Source organism: Neoarthrinium moseri (assembly GCF_022829205.1).
Source record: "Neoarthrinium moseri strain CBS 164.80 chromosome Unknown scaffold24_Wmoseri_CBS_16480, whole genome shotgun sequence".
Lineage (NCBI taxonomy): Eukaryota > Fungi > Ascomycota > Sordariomycetes > Amphisphaeriales > Apiosporaceae > Neoarthrinium > Neoarthrinium moseri.
This window is the reverse complement of record NW_026055138.1, coordinates 197,018-212,266: the sequence shown is the minus strand read 5'-3', so window position 1 is coordinate 212,266 and position 15,249 is coordinate 197,018. Positions and strand designations below refer to the sequence as shown.

General features: G+C 53.8%; 5 protein-coding genes across 5 annotated transcripts; 4 read left to right on the top strand and 1 right to left on the bottom strand.

Annotated features, from left to right (window-relative positions):
• Positions 1-1,161: 1,161 nt before the first annotated feature.
• Positions 1,162-2,357, top strand: JN550_006716 (uncharacterized protein; the record flags this gene model as incomplete). The annotated part of the gene is made up of 3 exons (XM_049318486.1): positions 1,162-1,482; positions 1,557-2,195; positions 2,250-2,357. The coding sequence occupies 3 exons, from the start codon at positions 1,162-1,164 to the stop codon at positions 2,355-2,357; spliced, it is 1,068 nt and encodes a 355-aa protein (XP_049171285.1).
• A 934-nt stretch (positions 2,358-3,291) lies between these two features.
• On the top strand, positions 3,292-4,718 carry JN550_006715 (uncharacterized protein; the record flags this gene model as incomplete). The annotated part of the gene is made up of 4 exons (XM_049318485.1): positions 3,292-3,490; positions 3,558-3,705; positions 3,774-3,846; positions 3,903-4,718. The coding sequence occupies 4 exons, from the start codon at positions 3,292-3,294 to the stop codon at positions 4,716-4,718; spliced, it is 1,236 nt and encodes a 411-aa protein (XP_049171284.1).
• Positions 4,719-7,884: 3,166 nt separating this feature from the next.
• JN550_006714 (uncharacterized protein) lies at positions 7,885-9,228 on the top strand (the record flags this gene model as incomplete). Its single annotated transcript, XM_049318483.1, has 9 exons — positions 7,885-8,001; positions 8,060-8,137; positions 8,407-8,495; positions 8,607-8,709; positions 8,760-8,814; positions 8,866-8,913; positions 8,969-8,998; positions 9,049-9,108; positions 9,161-9,228. 9 exons carry the CDS (start codon positions 7,885-7,887, stop codon positions 9,226-9,228), a joined length of 648 nt encoding a protein of 215 aa, XP_049171283.1.
• A 343-nt stretch (positions 9,229-9,571) lies between these two features.
• JN550_006713 (uncharacterized protein) lies at positions 9,572-10,513 on the bottom strand (the record flags this gene model as incomplete). Its single annotated transcript, XM_049318482.1, has 1 exon — positions 9,572-10,513. The coding sequence occupies one exon, from the start codon at positions 10,511-10,513 to the stop codon at positions 9,572-9,574; it is 942 nt and encodes a 313-aa protein (XP_049171282.1).
• Positions 10,514-11,917: 1,404 nt separating this feature from the next.
• Positions 11,918-13,054, top strand: JN550_006712 (uncharacterized protein; the record flags this gene model as incomplete). The annotated part of the gene is made up of 2 exons (XM_049318481.1): positions 11,918-11,937; positions 11,995-13,054. 2 exons carry the CDS (start codon positions 11,918-11,920, stop codon positions 13,052-13,054), a joined length of 1,080 nt encoding a protein of 359 aa, XP_049171281.1.
• Between the last annotated feature and the right edge of the window lie 2,195 nt (positions 13,055-15,249).

Sequence of the window (15,249 nt, the reverse complement as noted above, 5' to 3'; positions counted from 1 at the left end):
GAGGATGGGTGCTTCCACGCTTTAGGGGCCAAGACGTCCGGCTTGGGCAGTGGGCCCTTTGTCAGGGCGACTCTGCAGGTGTGTTTTAGGGAGTCGGGCCGTGCTCCGGAGTGGACTACAAGAGAAGAGAGAAGGATGGGAGTGCAGTTAGTCAGCGGCGGGCATGCGTTCTGTGCCTTTGCAAACTGAATCTGCGACCTGAGCTGTGTTATCTGGAGGTGCATACTCTTATGACATCGTTACGGCATGCGCTTCCCCGGCGGGAAGCCGAGGGGTCAGCTACAGTCCAGTATCTTTGTACGCAGCTTAACTGGTTGTTAGTTAGCTTAAGCACGTAAGAAAACAACCCGGAAGCCGGGGTGGGCAAGCAGCTAGTCAGTTTACCGTACGGTAGCTTTGGCTGTGATAAGGGGTTGAGTGACGGCATGGTAGAGCCGAGCCCATTCTTTACCCCAAAGGCCTAATCAATTATAAGTATATATATCTATCTATCTATATGGGGTTTGCATATGGCCCGACCTCTGCGAATTATGGAAACATCAGTATTGTATACTATGAGGACCCTATTTGCCCATGATCTTCAAGTTGCAGACTGGCGACCTGGGCTGCAGCTTGCCAGCCGACTGGAGATGCTGACGGGCGTCCTTGAGGGGCTAGCCAATAAACGGGTGTTATTTCTTTAGCGTGCGTGTTGCGCGCCGAGAGGAACCTTGGAAGGCTTTGGAGACCACCTGCTGCCAGACTGGTGGTGGGCTCCCTGTACCATAGTGCCTTTTTCTTAGCTGGCCTGGCAGCCTGCCCCCCTGTCTGGCTGGCTGGCTGGCTGGTTGGCTGGCTGAGGACAGGACAGCCAGGCGGTCCTCTTTTCCGGGCACGGGCACGGTGCCCACTCAGATCCTTGCCCAAGAAATTTTGATTTCATCAGAATCGTGACGAAGCTCGGAAGCTCTCAAAAATTCTTAGGCCGACGACTCCCCATCCATCGCGACAAGTGGACAACCGCCCGACCTTGACCCGTGTCACTCACCAGCGGGCCTCCCAGCGCTTCCATCCCTCCTGCCATCCATCAGCACACCCGACGCCTTGTCGCACTGCCGCCCTTCTCCCCTCGAGACCCGTCCTGTCCATCCGAACGGCTCGCCGTCACCAACCGCTCGCATCATGGCGTCTGAGCTGTCATCAACGTCGTCCTCCATGTTCGGCGCCCTCTACCAGAACCCCATCGCGCGGTCGCTCTCAGATGTCTACCAGTCCTTCTCCGACCGCCGCGCCAAGCTCGGCCTGACCAACCCCGGCACCGTCGACAATGTCTCGAGGGAGGTCACCCGTGAGGTCTTCCTGACCAACTACATGCACACTGGTCTGAGGGCCGACCTCACGAAAGCCTTCAGCATATCGCCGCTGTTCCAGGTCTCCCATCAGTTTGCCATGGGCGAGCGCCTGCAGCCCTATGCCTTTGCTGCTCTGTACGGTACCAACAATGTAAGCAGTGCCTACGTAACCTCCCTAGATGACCAGGAAGCACATGAGCTGACCCGCGTGCCCACCCCCCGCAGGTCTTCTTACAAGGAAGCATGGATAGCGATGGCATGCTCTCGACGAGATTCAACTACCGCTGGTCGCCCGCTCTCGTCTCCAAGTGTCAGTTCCAGGTTGGCGCTCAGGATATGGCGCAGATCGAGCACGAATACACAGGCGCCGACTTCACCTCCAGCTTGAAGATGCTCAACCCGTCCTACCTCGAGGGTGGCCTGACTGGTATCTTCATTGGCAGCCACCTGCAGTCCATCACCAAGAAGCTTGCACTGGGACTGGAGACCGTCTGGCAGCGTGGTGCGCTCAACCAGCCCCCGGATGCCGCCATGTCGTTCGCCGGTAGATACAAGTCGGAAGACTGGGTCGCTACCGCGCAGCTGCACGCTCAGGGTGCCCTGAACGCTACCTACTGGCGAAGGCTTTCAGACAAGGTCCAGGCTGGTGTTGACCTGACTCTGCAGCTTGTCCCTGGTCCGGGTGGCTTGATGGGCGGCGGTCTCCAGAAGGAGGGTATCACAACTGTTGGTGCCAAGTACGATTTCCGCATGTCCACTTTCCGCGCTCAGGTCGACTCCAAGGGCAAATTGAGCTGCCTGCTTGAGAAGCGTGTTGCTCCTCCTGTCACCATGTCTTTTGGTTGCGATGTCGACCACGCTACTGTAGGTTCTCCCAACTGAAAGCACAGAAACTACCGTTCACTAACTCCCTCGCAGCAACAAGCCAAGGTGGGATTGGGCATCACGATTGAGGCCGGTGGTGAGGAGCTGCAAGAGCAGCAGGAGGCTCTCGGCCCTGCCGCCTCGCCCAACATCCCCTTCTAAGCACTCCGAGACTAGCCAGGTCTGGCGGCCGTGATCCTAATCGGAATCAGACCTCCAGACTCCATCGAGGATAACGATCCAGACCGTTCGACCTGCGCCGATTGGCAAATCGTCGGCACTTGCGCAACTTCTCCTCTTCTGTTTTATTAAGCCTCCATGGCTTCTCTTCACCGGCGAAAAATGTGAGGACAGCATCAGAATCACTCATGACGATAGATTTTTCCACTCTACCAGCATTCTTGATGCATATGTTCCACTCGAACCTTCTCCACCGCAGCAGCAGCGACTCGCATGCTCGTGGAGGGGTGTGGCGCGAAATGTATATTAGATCGGATGGCATCTAGAGGGCTTGGGGTAGCAATTGAGTTCTCGGACTGGCAATAGGGGTTGGTGGCTGTTTTGCGGCGCGGTCATTTACTAATGATGATGCCGAGGCATCTAACGCAACACGCGCGCCTGTGTAATCTATTAGGTTACTGTATATAACGAGTAGCCTCAACTGTGTATAAAATTTGATGAACCCGAGCCAATCAGCACCTTGCAAGGAAGCAATGCGACATAATGTTACGATTTGTGCGGACTTTGCATCTGATAGGCCATGTTTCAGGCAACCTGCACGTTCTCTGGTCTTGGTGCCTGCCAAGGCCTACCGACGAGCGACATCCACTACAGCTGTCAAAGTAATGTACTTATTATCCAGGGGCGGCGGATGTAACTTGCAATACTGCGGCGTTCTGAGCACCATTTCGGAGACTTTCCCAATTGTTCGTCAAGGTAGCCGGATACATACGAAGCAGCCCGGGTTTCTATTGGTCCGACGGAGCCCGGCGACCTCTGATTATAAATGGAATCCCATGATCGGACCACCAGTCTGCATAGGGTGTTCAGTGGCGTACACACTCTTCATAGCGAGCAGAGAGGGCAGGAATTAATAATGGCGCCTAAGAAGCAGGACCGTGACTATGATGTCGTGCTCCTGGGGGCTACGGGCTACACCGGCCTCTTGACAGCGGAGCACATCGTCGAGCATCTGCCGACGAGCCTCCGATGGGCTATTGCCGGGAGGTCGAGGACTAAGCTGGACGCTTTGGCGTCGAGGTTGAAGAAGCTGGGCCCTGACAAGATCCAACCTGGTGAGCTTATTGTCTGATACTGCTCCAATTCGCTTCCCGCATGCCATCACTTACACTGTTCCCGTAGCGATTGAGGTTGTATCGGTGGAAGACCAGGACCAGCTCGATGCCGTGGTTCGAAAGGCCAAGGTCTGCTTGAGCGTGGTTTTGTACTTCAGCGTGGGAAGACATGTCGTGCGAGCCTGCGTAGAGAACGGGACTGATTACTTGGACGTGTAAGGCATGCCTCTGCTCGTTCTGACTATCCTTCCGCTGGCCACAACTAATTCGACATGTCTTAAAGCACTGGTAACATAGCCGAACTGTACAGCTGGATCGAGGACTACCACGAAAAGGCGAAGGCTAATAATGTTGCTGTAAGCCTCTAAGCAGCGGTGCCGAACTTGTACGCACAAGCTAATATTCCGAGTAGCTAATACATGCCTGCGGCGCCTTCAGTGCTCCCCATGACCTGCTCGCCTGGGCGGCTGCCCGGGAACTGAAGAAGGCAACATCGTCGGATACAAGTGAGGCGGTCCTTTCCGTCAAGAAGATCACCATGAGCCCCAGTGGTGGTACTGTTGAATCTATCATGAGCAAGTCGACTGTGGACCCGAAGACCCAGGAAGATGCACGTGGGCCCTGGTCTCTCTCCCCCCTGAAGGGAGTGACGGCCACGGTTCCGACCAACATCTTTGGCGTCCGCCACGTGCCGCACCTCGGGCTGCTTGCGAATAGTTGCTTTGGCTTGGCGCAGGATCGGGCCATAGTCCACAGGACTTGGGGACTGCTGGGTGGCGAGTATGGACCCAACTTCAAGTACACGGAGTACGAAAGCGTAGGGTCGACGCTTGGAGGCGTTGCCAAGATCCTCTCTGGGTTCCTCCTCGGCGTAGCCCTTTCGTTCAAACCAACTCTGCCCCTAGTCAGGCGCTTCCTGCCCGCTCAGGGCGATGGTCCGGATACTGAGAAGACAAAACTGCAAGATGTTGAGCTGGAGGCTGTAGCTCTCGCGGATACGCAACAGCCTGAAGGTCAGGGGAAGAACGGGTTCGCTAGGCTTTCCTACAAGGGTGATACATATCATCTTACTGGGGCGTTGCTTGCGCAAGGTGCCGCGAGCCTGTTGTACAAACGGGAGTTTGAGGGGGGCCTGAGAGCAGGCTGTCTCACGCCCGCGATATTGGGAGACGATTTTCTAGACAGACTTAGGGGAGTGGGGTTGTCATTTGAGGCCAGCATTGTATGAACGGTATCCATCGGAGTAAAATCTGGGAAAGCTTGGGTTCAGACGAGCGGGCGGGTGAGAAACTCAAAATGGCAAAAGTTCTGTTTCGTTCAAGGCAAACAAGCCCATCCAGTATCGTGACATATGACAGGGGATCAATAAAATGATCATGGAAGGTACAAAAAAAACTTACAACGTTGATGGCCCACCTGGGATACCGGCCCTTAACGGTCCCAAATGTCATGATACACCCAACACAGGATTATGAGGACTGTTATTATTCTCCTGCCCTTGGGGATCGAACTCACAACCCGCAGCGTAAATTACAGCTACTCGCTCGTAGCTTTTTGCCTGGCCAACGCACTCGACAGCATGCAGCTGACCAACTAGGCCACTGCCCGGAGGCAAGCAACCTAGTGATTTCGTGGGATGGTTAGAATTTACTCGCCTTGTCTGTCATTATGAGACCTCTTTCATTGATCTCTCATGCGTTTCATCATCGCATTGCTGGTACTCGCATTTGAGACAGTCCCGTCATTGATGCTTTCTGCCTTCAATCCTCGTCACCCTTTGTCACGCGATCCTGCACGGTGACACGCTTCGCAACCTCAGGTCTAGCTTCGGCGCGCAGGTTTTTCATTGTTTTTTATTCTTTCACTTGGACATTCGATATGCGCTTCCTTTTCTGATATCGTAACGGAACAGAATTTTCTCCCTTGACCACGCAAGGTCTTATGGTGGAAGCTTCAAGGATATCGGTACTCACTTACCGCCCCTGAGCTTGCCAAAACAGGCGCCAACAATCTCATGTTGCGCGTACTATTCCAGATATGAACAACAGTGCTAGAGAAGTTGAAATGACCTGATTGGATATTCACGGCTCTCCCAGGTTTGATATCTCCGTACGCGTGGCTCTCAAGGAGAGCGACGTGTCTCTAGTACCTGATCAACAGTAGTAATTGAGCCCGGCTATTCACCAAGCTGCCCCTAAGATGAGCAGCTAAATACGAGAAGGCAAGTGCATTAAGTATACTGATGTGGGCTGCAGCCAACGACTACTGCTCGTTAACGTAGCATTGATGTACTGCTAACAAGTGATATGATCTGCATGAAGCGCTGAAGGAGAATATGTCATCGGGAATCCCGAGTTCGATCGTCGCCAGGGGCCGGCCTGATCATGTCGCGTGTGGGAACATCCACTGGCGGTGGGTGTCGAGATCACGATATCTAAAGACAGGGCAAGCTTCAAAGATTGCGATAGCACATCTCAGAATCCCATCACCAGCTAAGACAGGCATGTATCTCAGACGAACAAGGGCATGGTCTCATTTTATTACCTTACCCAAAGCTTTCGGTCCTCTACAGATGCCCCAGGAGTCCTCAAACCAGCGAAAATTGACAATGAGGGTAATTCTTCAATTTCTCTGAGGACGGAGGGATGCCATACTTGTCGTTGATACCTTGTCGTAGTAACGTTGGCTTGGTACGTTCATGCCAAGACCAGCACGTTACAAAAGCAGGTCACGACATCGAGGCTTAATGAAGACTCATGCTTTTACCAGGATGTAAGGTGCAAGATCATCTAATGTGTCCCTTCACGGATTGAGCTCACTGTCCTGAATGTTTCCTAGCCACTCCAGGGACAGCTGCACACAAATGTTACCACAGTCGGTCTACTTGCCCAAGATGTAACTTGACTGATGATCGTATCCTAGTACAGGTTCTGCCTTAAGCTCTAATAACTTCGATTCCCGCTGGGTAGACGGGTCGCCGTTCTTGGCGGAGAAAGGCTTTGCGGTGTCCAAGCTGTCGCAAAATGACTCCTATTTAGAAGGTAAACAAAAGAATGACGAGGCCACTTTGTCATGCAGTCCAGGCGCCGTGGCATTATATTCGTATACTACACCCCGCAATGGCGTATCATAGTATAACAGCTATAATATATCCGCCAAGACATTACCCATATGAGCCACGTCTACATACTGACCGTTGCAGCCCCACATACCTTATTGAAACCCTGATTTGCCAGGTGTTGCGGAATGCAAAATTCTACCTTATTCACCTCAGTCGAGATTTGGGACATTGCGCTGATCAATCTCGAATAACACAAAGTGTCGTCATTAAGGCTGACTTCGGACAGCAAGCTGTTGCCGTATTCCGGGAGAAGCTGCATCAATTCACCAACTAGGACCGCCTGATATTAACAAATAGTGTTGGAAACATTCCTTGATTTTATAATTTATTTGATGTTCCTTGCATCTAAGCCCTGATCTGTGTTCCGCGATCTGCATGGAAGAATAGATCGACAGCTAACGTAAAACAGCTACTATATCCATTTGAGCCGCCAGATGTTCCAACCAATCAGCGCTGAAGCCGTCTTCCCCAGAAACGTCCCTTTACCTTGCAACCGCCCGTAGGGCCAGGTTCTAGGGTCGGGCGCTGCACTACCACATCACTCGGATGGTTCGCGGTCATCGATCAGCTGTTGTTATGATTCCCTTGGCCAACTTCACTCACTGCCGTTGCATGAACAGTCAATATGAACAATTTAAATCTTGCGTCGCTTGGTAAAATGCCTTTTGCCTCACCGAGGCGAAACCGGGGCTTCGTCAGCTGATCTGTTGGACTGTTACTTCAAAACGGCCGCCTTTCAAGTAAGGACTTTACCTATTGGATCCCTGAGACTGGGCTGCCAAGAGCATGGTTCACTCCGCCTATAGTTCGGAAGGAAAGGGGCCTCCGATCCACATCCCGGACATGCAATACCGGCATATGAGTTCACCTATCAACGTGTGTAGCCAAGGGCCTCTCCGACGCTCCATGACGATCGAGAGGAGTATCACGCCACTATATTCCGCACCGATTCTTGCGGTGCTCTATGTCCGATGCTATCGAATTCTCTGGATGGGCATACGTAATTGCAAGGATGCCGCGACATCGTGGCTTCGAACAGGGGATGGTGTTCTTCATGCCGTAATGAGGTCTGCAAATGTTGCGATAGGCCTCTTCGGCTTGATCAAATGAGTATTCATGATATCCCTGATTGAGTGCAACGAAAAAGAACTATAAGAGTGATGTTGTGCTCCCCACTTTCTGACACTTACAAGACATCGACCCTGGTGACTCTGTCGAACAATCACTCTTGATATCTTCTTCCTCTCAGGCCACTACCTCAACAACCGCTAAAATGGTGTCCAAGGCATTTTTGGCAGCTTTGTTGCTAACTCCCCATGCACTGGGCTTGGTTCTTCGGACTGAGGCTGGCACCCACCTTGCACCCCTTGATGAACGCGCCGCGGAATACGTGAGTTCCTGCTGGTGTTTTCAGTCACGATCATAGAGACATGCTAAACATATTCTAGGCATCTGATTTCGCTGATACCTACCGCCGTGATCACGGAGATGGTGACGACAAGAAGCCCGCCCCCCCTGAGGGCAAGGTACGAAAATCTCGACGCCGCCTTCGCTCGGCGGCATTTGTAGTTAACATCAGCTAGGGAAAAGGAAAAGGAGGCAAGGGTAAGGGAAAGGGCAAAGGCAAAGGCGACAAGCCAGGATCTGCACCGCCTGCTCCTCCGAAGGTAAGTACATTCGGGAGACATATCTTCACCCCGAGGGCCATGTCCGACGCCCAAAAGCTACCTTTCACGAGCTATACAACCCGTCAACCAATCTCTTGTGAATATATACTAATTATCACTTTGTAAAGGGTCCTGAACGCCGAGGCGACGGCGACGATGGCCCAAAGGTCCCTGGGGGCAAGGGCAAGGGCAAGGGCAAGGGAAAGGTTAGTGCGGCGTAAGATTCCCTGATCCTTCCGCAATGCTAATGTTGCTTCTCAGGGCGAGGGCAAGGGCAAAGGAAAGGGCAAGGTATGGCAACACAAGGCTACCAGCTGGGGGGTTGTAGGAAAAAATTACTGACCGAAGCCCGGCAGGGCGCCGCTCCGCCGCCACCTCCTCCATCTGGGCCTGAGCGACGTGAGGAGCCCTCTCCCCCTGGAAAGGGCGCGGTAAGTAAATTCAAAAACCTCCTAGCTATCATTTGCTGACTAAAATGAAGGGAGGTGCCAAGCCTGAGCCGCCCAAGGCGCCTCCAGCTGCCCCTGGTGGTGAGCGTAAGTGAGCACAGTCTCCAAGCAACCGGCAAGTGCTAAGGCTCGTAATAGCACCCAAAGGGGGAGAACCTCCAAAGGCCCCTGCACCTGGCGGTGAGCGTAAGTGCTGAAATGAACAAGAACTCATGAGTGCGTATGCTAAGTGTTGAATCAGCCCCTAAAGGTCCTGCCCCTGGAGGCGAGCGTAAGTGAAGCGATGTCCAGACAGCCCAGAGATACTAAATACTATTCCAGCCCCCAAGTCACCTGCTCCGGCTCCCCAACCACCAAAGGCACCCGCTCCCGGAGGCGAGCGTAAGTAGCCAAAGTCTTCAAGCACCTCAACCGATGCTAAGTTGTATGGCAGCCCCCAAGTCTCCGGCTCCAGCTCCTCAGCCGCCAAAGGACCCCAAGCCCACTCCGCCGCAGGTTTAAGACACCAGAGAAGAGACGGATTGATCGGAAGGGCTCCATTTTATGATACGTAACCATATCCGGACTAGGTCAAAAGGTTTGAATGAGTACGTTGGCGGAAGAGAACCAGAAAAACAGCAGTCTTGGGACGTTGGCTCCTCATTCTGCATTCCATTCATTCATGTCACGTTGGTTGCACAAGGACCGACTTCCTGGCAACACATTCGTTGTTGAGATCATGTATACTTATATTCAATCCTTTGCTTGGAAGCACATATATTCTGATGCAAACTTTGGGTGCTAGTAGAGAATTGTCCTTTTGTGGAAATTTATTGAGTTGGGGCCTTCATGATACATGCTACATTCAGCTGGTCCATTGGGGTAGGTAGAACTTCATGTTCTCATACACGAGAAATGTCACCCAAGTCGCGGGCATCACTCTTATGACACCCGGCACGATACCCCGATAGAACCCCCTGATGCCCTCAATCGCCCAAGTCCGCCTCACAACCCCTTGAATCCCACGTCCGTAGTGCTCATCGGCATTGAAATTTTGCAGCCGGCTCCGAATAACTTGGTACGGATACGTAACAGCCCCAGCGACCAGTTTTGACGCACTTGAGAGCAGCAACGTCGCTTCGTTCGTCACCTTGAGTGGCGAATCCACCACCTGGCCCCCCTTTTCTAGCTGACGGTGCCGCCTCGTGAAATAAACCCGCTTGGCAGGCTCGTACACAGCGAACTGCACCGCGCCGTGACTGACGCCGAAGAGACTGATCCCCAGGCCGCGGTAGAAGCCCCGCCAGCCCTCGGTGCGGAAGAGCTGCACCGCACCAGCCCACATGCTCGGGTACGCGCCCACGGCCCCGCGGTCAGAGGAGAGCATGCGCACCTTCAGCACCCAGATGGGGTTGGTCAGGATCTGGACGCCGACGCCGGCCAGGGCCGAGGCGGCAAAGTAGTCCGTAGACGTGAGCACGGCATCCGGGGCGTGCTTCAGGCCGAGGATGGCGCGCTCGGCGCGGGCCTTGAAGAAGAAGAAGGACGCCCAGCTCGACGCGTTGCCTAGCAGGTTCGGCGTCAGGCCGCGGTACAGCGCGCGCACAGGCTGCGGCGTCTGAGTCAGGCCGCGAAAAAGCGAGAAGGTCGTGAGGCTTGCAGACGTGGGCGCGCTGCTGCGATGGAGCTGCATCCGTGTCTTGACAATGTCGAGCGGGTGAACAACCAGGGTGGCCACGGAGCCGGCGGTCAGCCCGGAGAGGGTCTCGACGAGGGCGGGGGAAAGGCCCGCATGGTTTTGTGTCATTTACGATGACTTTAAGGTATATTGTCACATGGCAGAACTTTGAGGATTGGACTCCGAGGTGAGAAGAGATGCTTGAGTATCAACCCGTTATGGCTTCCGAGGTGGATTCTGACGTTGAAATTTGGCCATGTACTGTACGCTAAAGGCCTTATCGCCGATAAGTGAATAATCTCGTCACTCCATCAATATCTACTCATGTATCATCGGAAGACGTTGCACGTCTGTTTCTGGGGATTCCGTTGTCGAAGGGAACGTTTGAGGTTTCCTGCAGTGGCAAGTGACTATAGTGAGTGCCTGATGTTGGTAGGGTTGGCCGAAGAAGTCAGTCAATCACTCGGTCATGATCCACACATGGCTTGCTCTCAAGCTCACGAACAACGGCACGGAGAGCGGCGTATTCAAGAGTGGTATCATAGATTTCATTATGTAGTATTGTACAATCCTATGGTCCCTATGCTGCCAGTGAAGAGTGATGCGAGGCTTTCCGACCCCCAAATGCCTTATCTATAACATGAACACGGCCGAACTGACACGATTCAGCCTGTGTTCGTCCCGAAAATCTCATCGAATACTGTACAGCGCATCGCATGCGCAATTTAAGGGCCGCCTAGGACAGAGGCGACAAGAGACTGTCAGATGGTCAGTGGTTGGGGTTCCTTCGTAACGCGCAACGACGAGAGGTATTACCGGATGACGGAGGGTCGCGGGTCGCTGCGAGTGTAGCCTGCAAGATCAATTAGATACTGGTTCGACGAGAGAAAGCGCGGGATATGATTGTATGTTGCATACCGAGGTAAAGGATCAGGGGGAGGTAGCCACTGGGTCTGGTCAGCTTCCTGGCGCCATGTGAACACGAGGCCGCATCGCAACATACTAGTGCATGGCAACTCTTCCCATATCAATGATCTTTCCGATGCGCTCCTAATGGACAGGTCAGAATCGGCGATGACAAGTGCTTGTTTCGGGCGGGCCAACCTTGGATTCTTCGGACAGGGCGAACATCTTGCCGGTAGCTCTGGCGAATTGATGTCCGGGGTGGTTTTCTGTGCTGCAAGGGAGGGCTTAATCAGTATTTTGAGACGAGAATCACTGGATAGAATACGTCGACTCACGGATGGCGTGGTGAGCTCCGGTCGGGCTGATGTCGTCGTCGTCTCTCGTCGTTCGTTGTCGTCGTTGCCGATGGTGAGGTGCAGGTCGCAGCTCCCAAAAAAATCAGTATCCGCGGAAAGGCTCCCGCGTCATCGGGAAGCCGCACGGACCACTTTTCCCCGGGGAGATCCAGGCGCAGGCTCCGAAGCTCAAGCTCGCCGTCCGTCGCAAAGAGGAAGGAAAAAAAGACGGTTGCGACGCGCTACATCGTGTCTTCATTGCAGCCTCGAGACTTCGGGACACGGACTCAAGATGTCGGGCCAGAAACACTGGTAAGTCACGCTCCTACTGAGTCTCACAGAACGGCTCGCTGACTCTGCATCTTCCAGGGAGCAAGACAAGGAGGCCACCGTCTATGTCGGCAACATCGACGAGCGCGCGACCGATGCCCTCATCTGGGAGCTCATGGTCCAGGCCGGGCCCGTGGTGAACGTCCACCTGCCCAAGGACCGCGTGACCCAGTCGCACCAAGGCTTTGGCTTCGTCGAGTTCAACGGCGAGGTCGACGCCGACTACGCAGCCAAGATCATGAATGGCGTCCGGCTCTACGGCAAGCCCCTTCGCGTCAACAAGGCCTCGGCAGACAAGCAGAAGCCCCTCGAGATAGGCGCAGAGCTCTTCATTGGCAACCTGGACCCCATGGTGGACGAGAAGATCCTCTACGACACCTTCAGTCGCTTTGGCACCCTCACCGTGCCGCCCAAGGTCGCCCGCGACGACAACGGCCTCAGTAAAGGTTACGGTTTCGTCAGCTACAGCAGCTTCGACGCAAGTGACGATGCTATCAACAACATGAACGGCCAGTTCCTCATGAACAAGGACATCAGCGTGCAGTATGCTTACAAGAAGGACGGCAAGGGCGAGAGACACGGAGACGAGGCAGAACGCATGTTGGCCGCCGAGGCCAAGAAGCACAATGTCACCATCGAAACCCAACCGATGCCGCCTGCCTATCACCAGCAGCCCGGCCAGGCTGCGCCGGCAGCTCCCGTTGCTCCCCCCGTCATGGCAACAGGAGGCTTCGACTCGTCTATGGGCGCAGGGATCCCTCCTCGCCAGCCTGCTTTCGCACCCCCTCATGGTCATCGACCTCCGCCAGCAGCATTTGGTGCCAACGGCGGCCCTCCACCACCACCAGCATTTGGTGCCAACGGTGTCCCTCCTCCGCCCATGGGTTTACGCGCAAACAACCTACCACCCCCTCCGTCTGGTCTACCAGCTCGGCCACCGCCTGCGCATGGCGGATCTGGCAGCCCTGCCGACTTTCACCCTGGCGGCTTCCGTGGCCCTATCCCTCCCGGTCAGCTGCCTCCGGGTCAGATGCCTCCCGGCCAGATACCCCCTGGGCCGATGCCACCTCCCGGATTTGGTCGACCGCCATGGCAGTAATTGCCAAGAGTGAATATCAACACATGACCTTCAGTTTCTGGTTTTATCATAGCACGCATCGCATGAAAACCAGGCGGGGTCGGTATGTACACTCTGAACACTCAATACGCCCCCCAGTTTTGCACTGGTTGCTACGTAGACCATAGCACACAAGAACTGGGAGCCCGTCGAAACAACACAATGAGATCGCCAACTCAGCCTCGCAACATCCCCTTTCATGTTAAGGCCCTGTTGAGCTGCTGTTGCGACAGCCTTGTGTGCACTTGTGCCCAAATGAGGCACGGCTGAATGAAGGATTCAAAAGTGGGGGCTCGGACATACCGAGCTAGGCTGCCTCCAGGATCGCAACGGATGTCGGTCGGTAATAACGGTGGCAGGTTCATGAAACATTGAAAGAGCGGTTGGGCGTCAATAGTGAGCGGACACGAGACCCTTGGGCTTCGCGATGTCCACGAAGGAGGTTGGTGAGGTGCGTTCATCGCGGGACTGGGGGCAAGGGCTCCAGACATCCACGCAAGGGGATAGTTTGCCACCACATAATTGAATGACGGCTTCACTGGCTAATACCAATACAGCTATTTGAAATCTCAAAAGTGAAATGATGGAAACTATTGGGCCTTGCAGGTGAAGCTGCGCTTTTGTTCCTGCATTGATTTCAGGAACCATTTACTGTCTTGAGCAAATCAGTGAGTCCAATCTCTTCGCCATCAGCTGCAACCTGCACCTCCTTCATGATTATTCCTAGCAAGAAGACATGTAGGTCAGCTATCGAGTCTCTAGTGGTATTTCGTCGCTTGGCATATCATCTCCACTTACAGCGAGTATGCCTGTTTCGTGTTTCTGTTTCACAGTCCCGGCAAGCAATCAGCGGCGGAGTTCTTGCACGCGTTGAGAAAAGCAACCATCTTCGCAACCACACACTGCTCGTGGTTCTGCGTTCGCGGTCGCGCCATGCTTCAGCTTATCACTCTCACACCCCCCGTCTCGCGGGTACTTGTTCCACGACATGATCATATCTGCAAGTGACACTGCCGGAACCCACATCTATATTCTGGCCGACGGTTCTGGTTACGCAGAGCATGACTTATCCGTACGTCCTTTGCGAGATTTCAGGGGAACTGAATATAACGCTTTGACCCCGGAAGCCCGGCAACTAGATGCCTTCAAATCGATTCCAAATGTTGTCCCCTGAAATCGTTCGCAATGGCGAACCGGCAATCTAAGAGGCATCGACTTGGCAGTCACACAGAGATTTTGCTGCAAGATCAGATCGACCCGCCGATGATCCTTGGTGGAGCGCTTCCGTGATGTAGTCTGGATCATTTCCTCATCTACTCTAAACACATGGAAGGAACGATGTTGAGGCGAAGTTGATCGCAAGGGAATCATGCCTTGTGGTAGGCAAGGCTGTCGATCCTGCCCTCCTGGCCCGCATTCCTCCGCATTCTAGAGCTATGTACAAAGAATTCAATATCTTTCTATCGAAGGCTCTGATAAGTTGTCTCCTGCCTCGTCAAGCCTCAGGCAAGCGCCGCTATCAGTACCTGGCAAAGTACTAAGCGGTAGCTTCGCAACGAATTGCCTTGCCTTGATTCCTCTATCCACGCACAAAGCGCCACTATATGCAAAGTAGCCAAGGGTACATGATGTTGGCGGTGGCCATCTGAATAGCTTGCGCCAGAGCTATGTCCTGCAGTTTTGGCATGATCACCCCTGACAGCAGCGGCGGTGACGATACTCATGGGCTAATACGCGTATGGTGGCAAGTATCGGCACGTCGAGGCCATGTACGAGTACTTCAAACGCATGGCGAAGAGGACCCTGAGTGGCATACCCACTATCTAGCTCATGCCACGGCGGGCGTGGGCCTGGTGAAGGTCTCGTTTGCATGTCTGTTCCTGTTTAGACTTGTATTGTGCAGGCGTGGCTACGGCTAAGATGCGAGTACGGGTCAACCCAAGAATGGGGTTTTGTCAAAATGACGAGTCTAGTGTCAAGGAATTAGAGGGCCTTCCTATACTGAAGATGTTGCAATCTAATCGGTTCTGCAGATACCCGGTGCACATGCTTGTCAGTGTTCAACGAAACCTCATGCCAGAACTCGCTAGGTAGGACAGATCAAGTATAACGTCGTATTACACGTCAAAATAACCTTGAACGGGATGGTACGGTGTAGAGACGAAGATGTCGAGAAG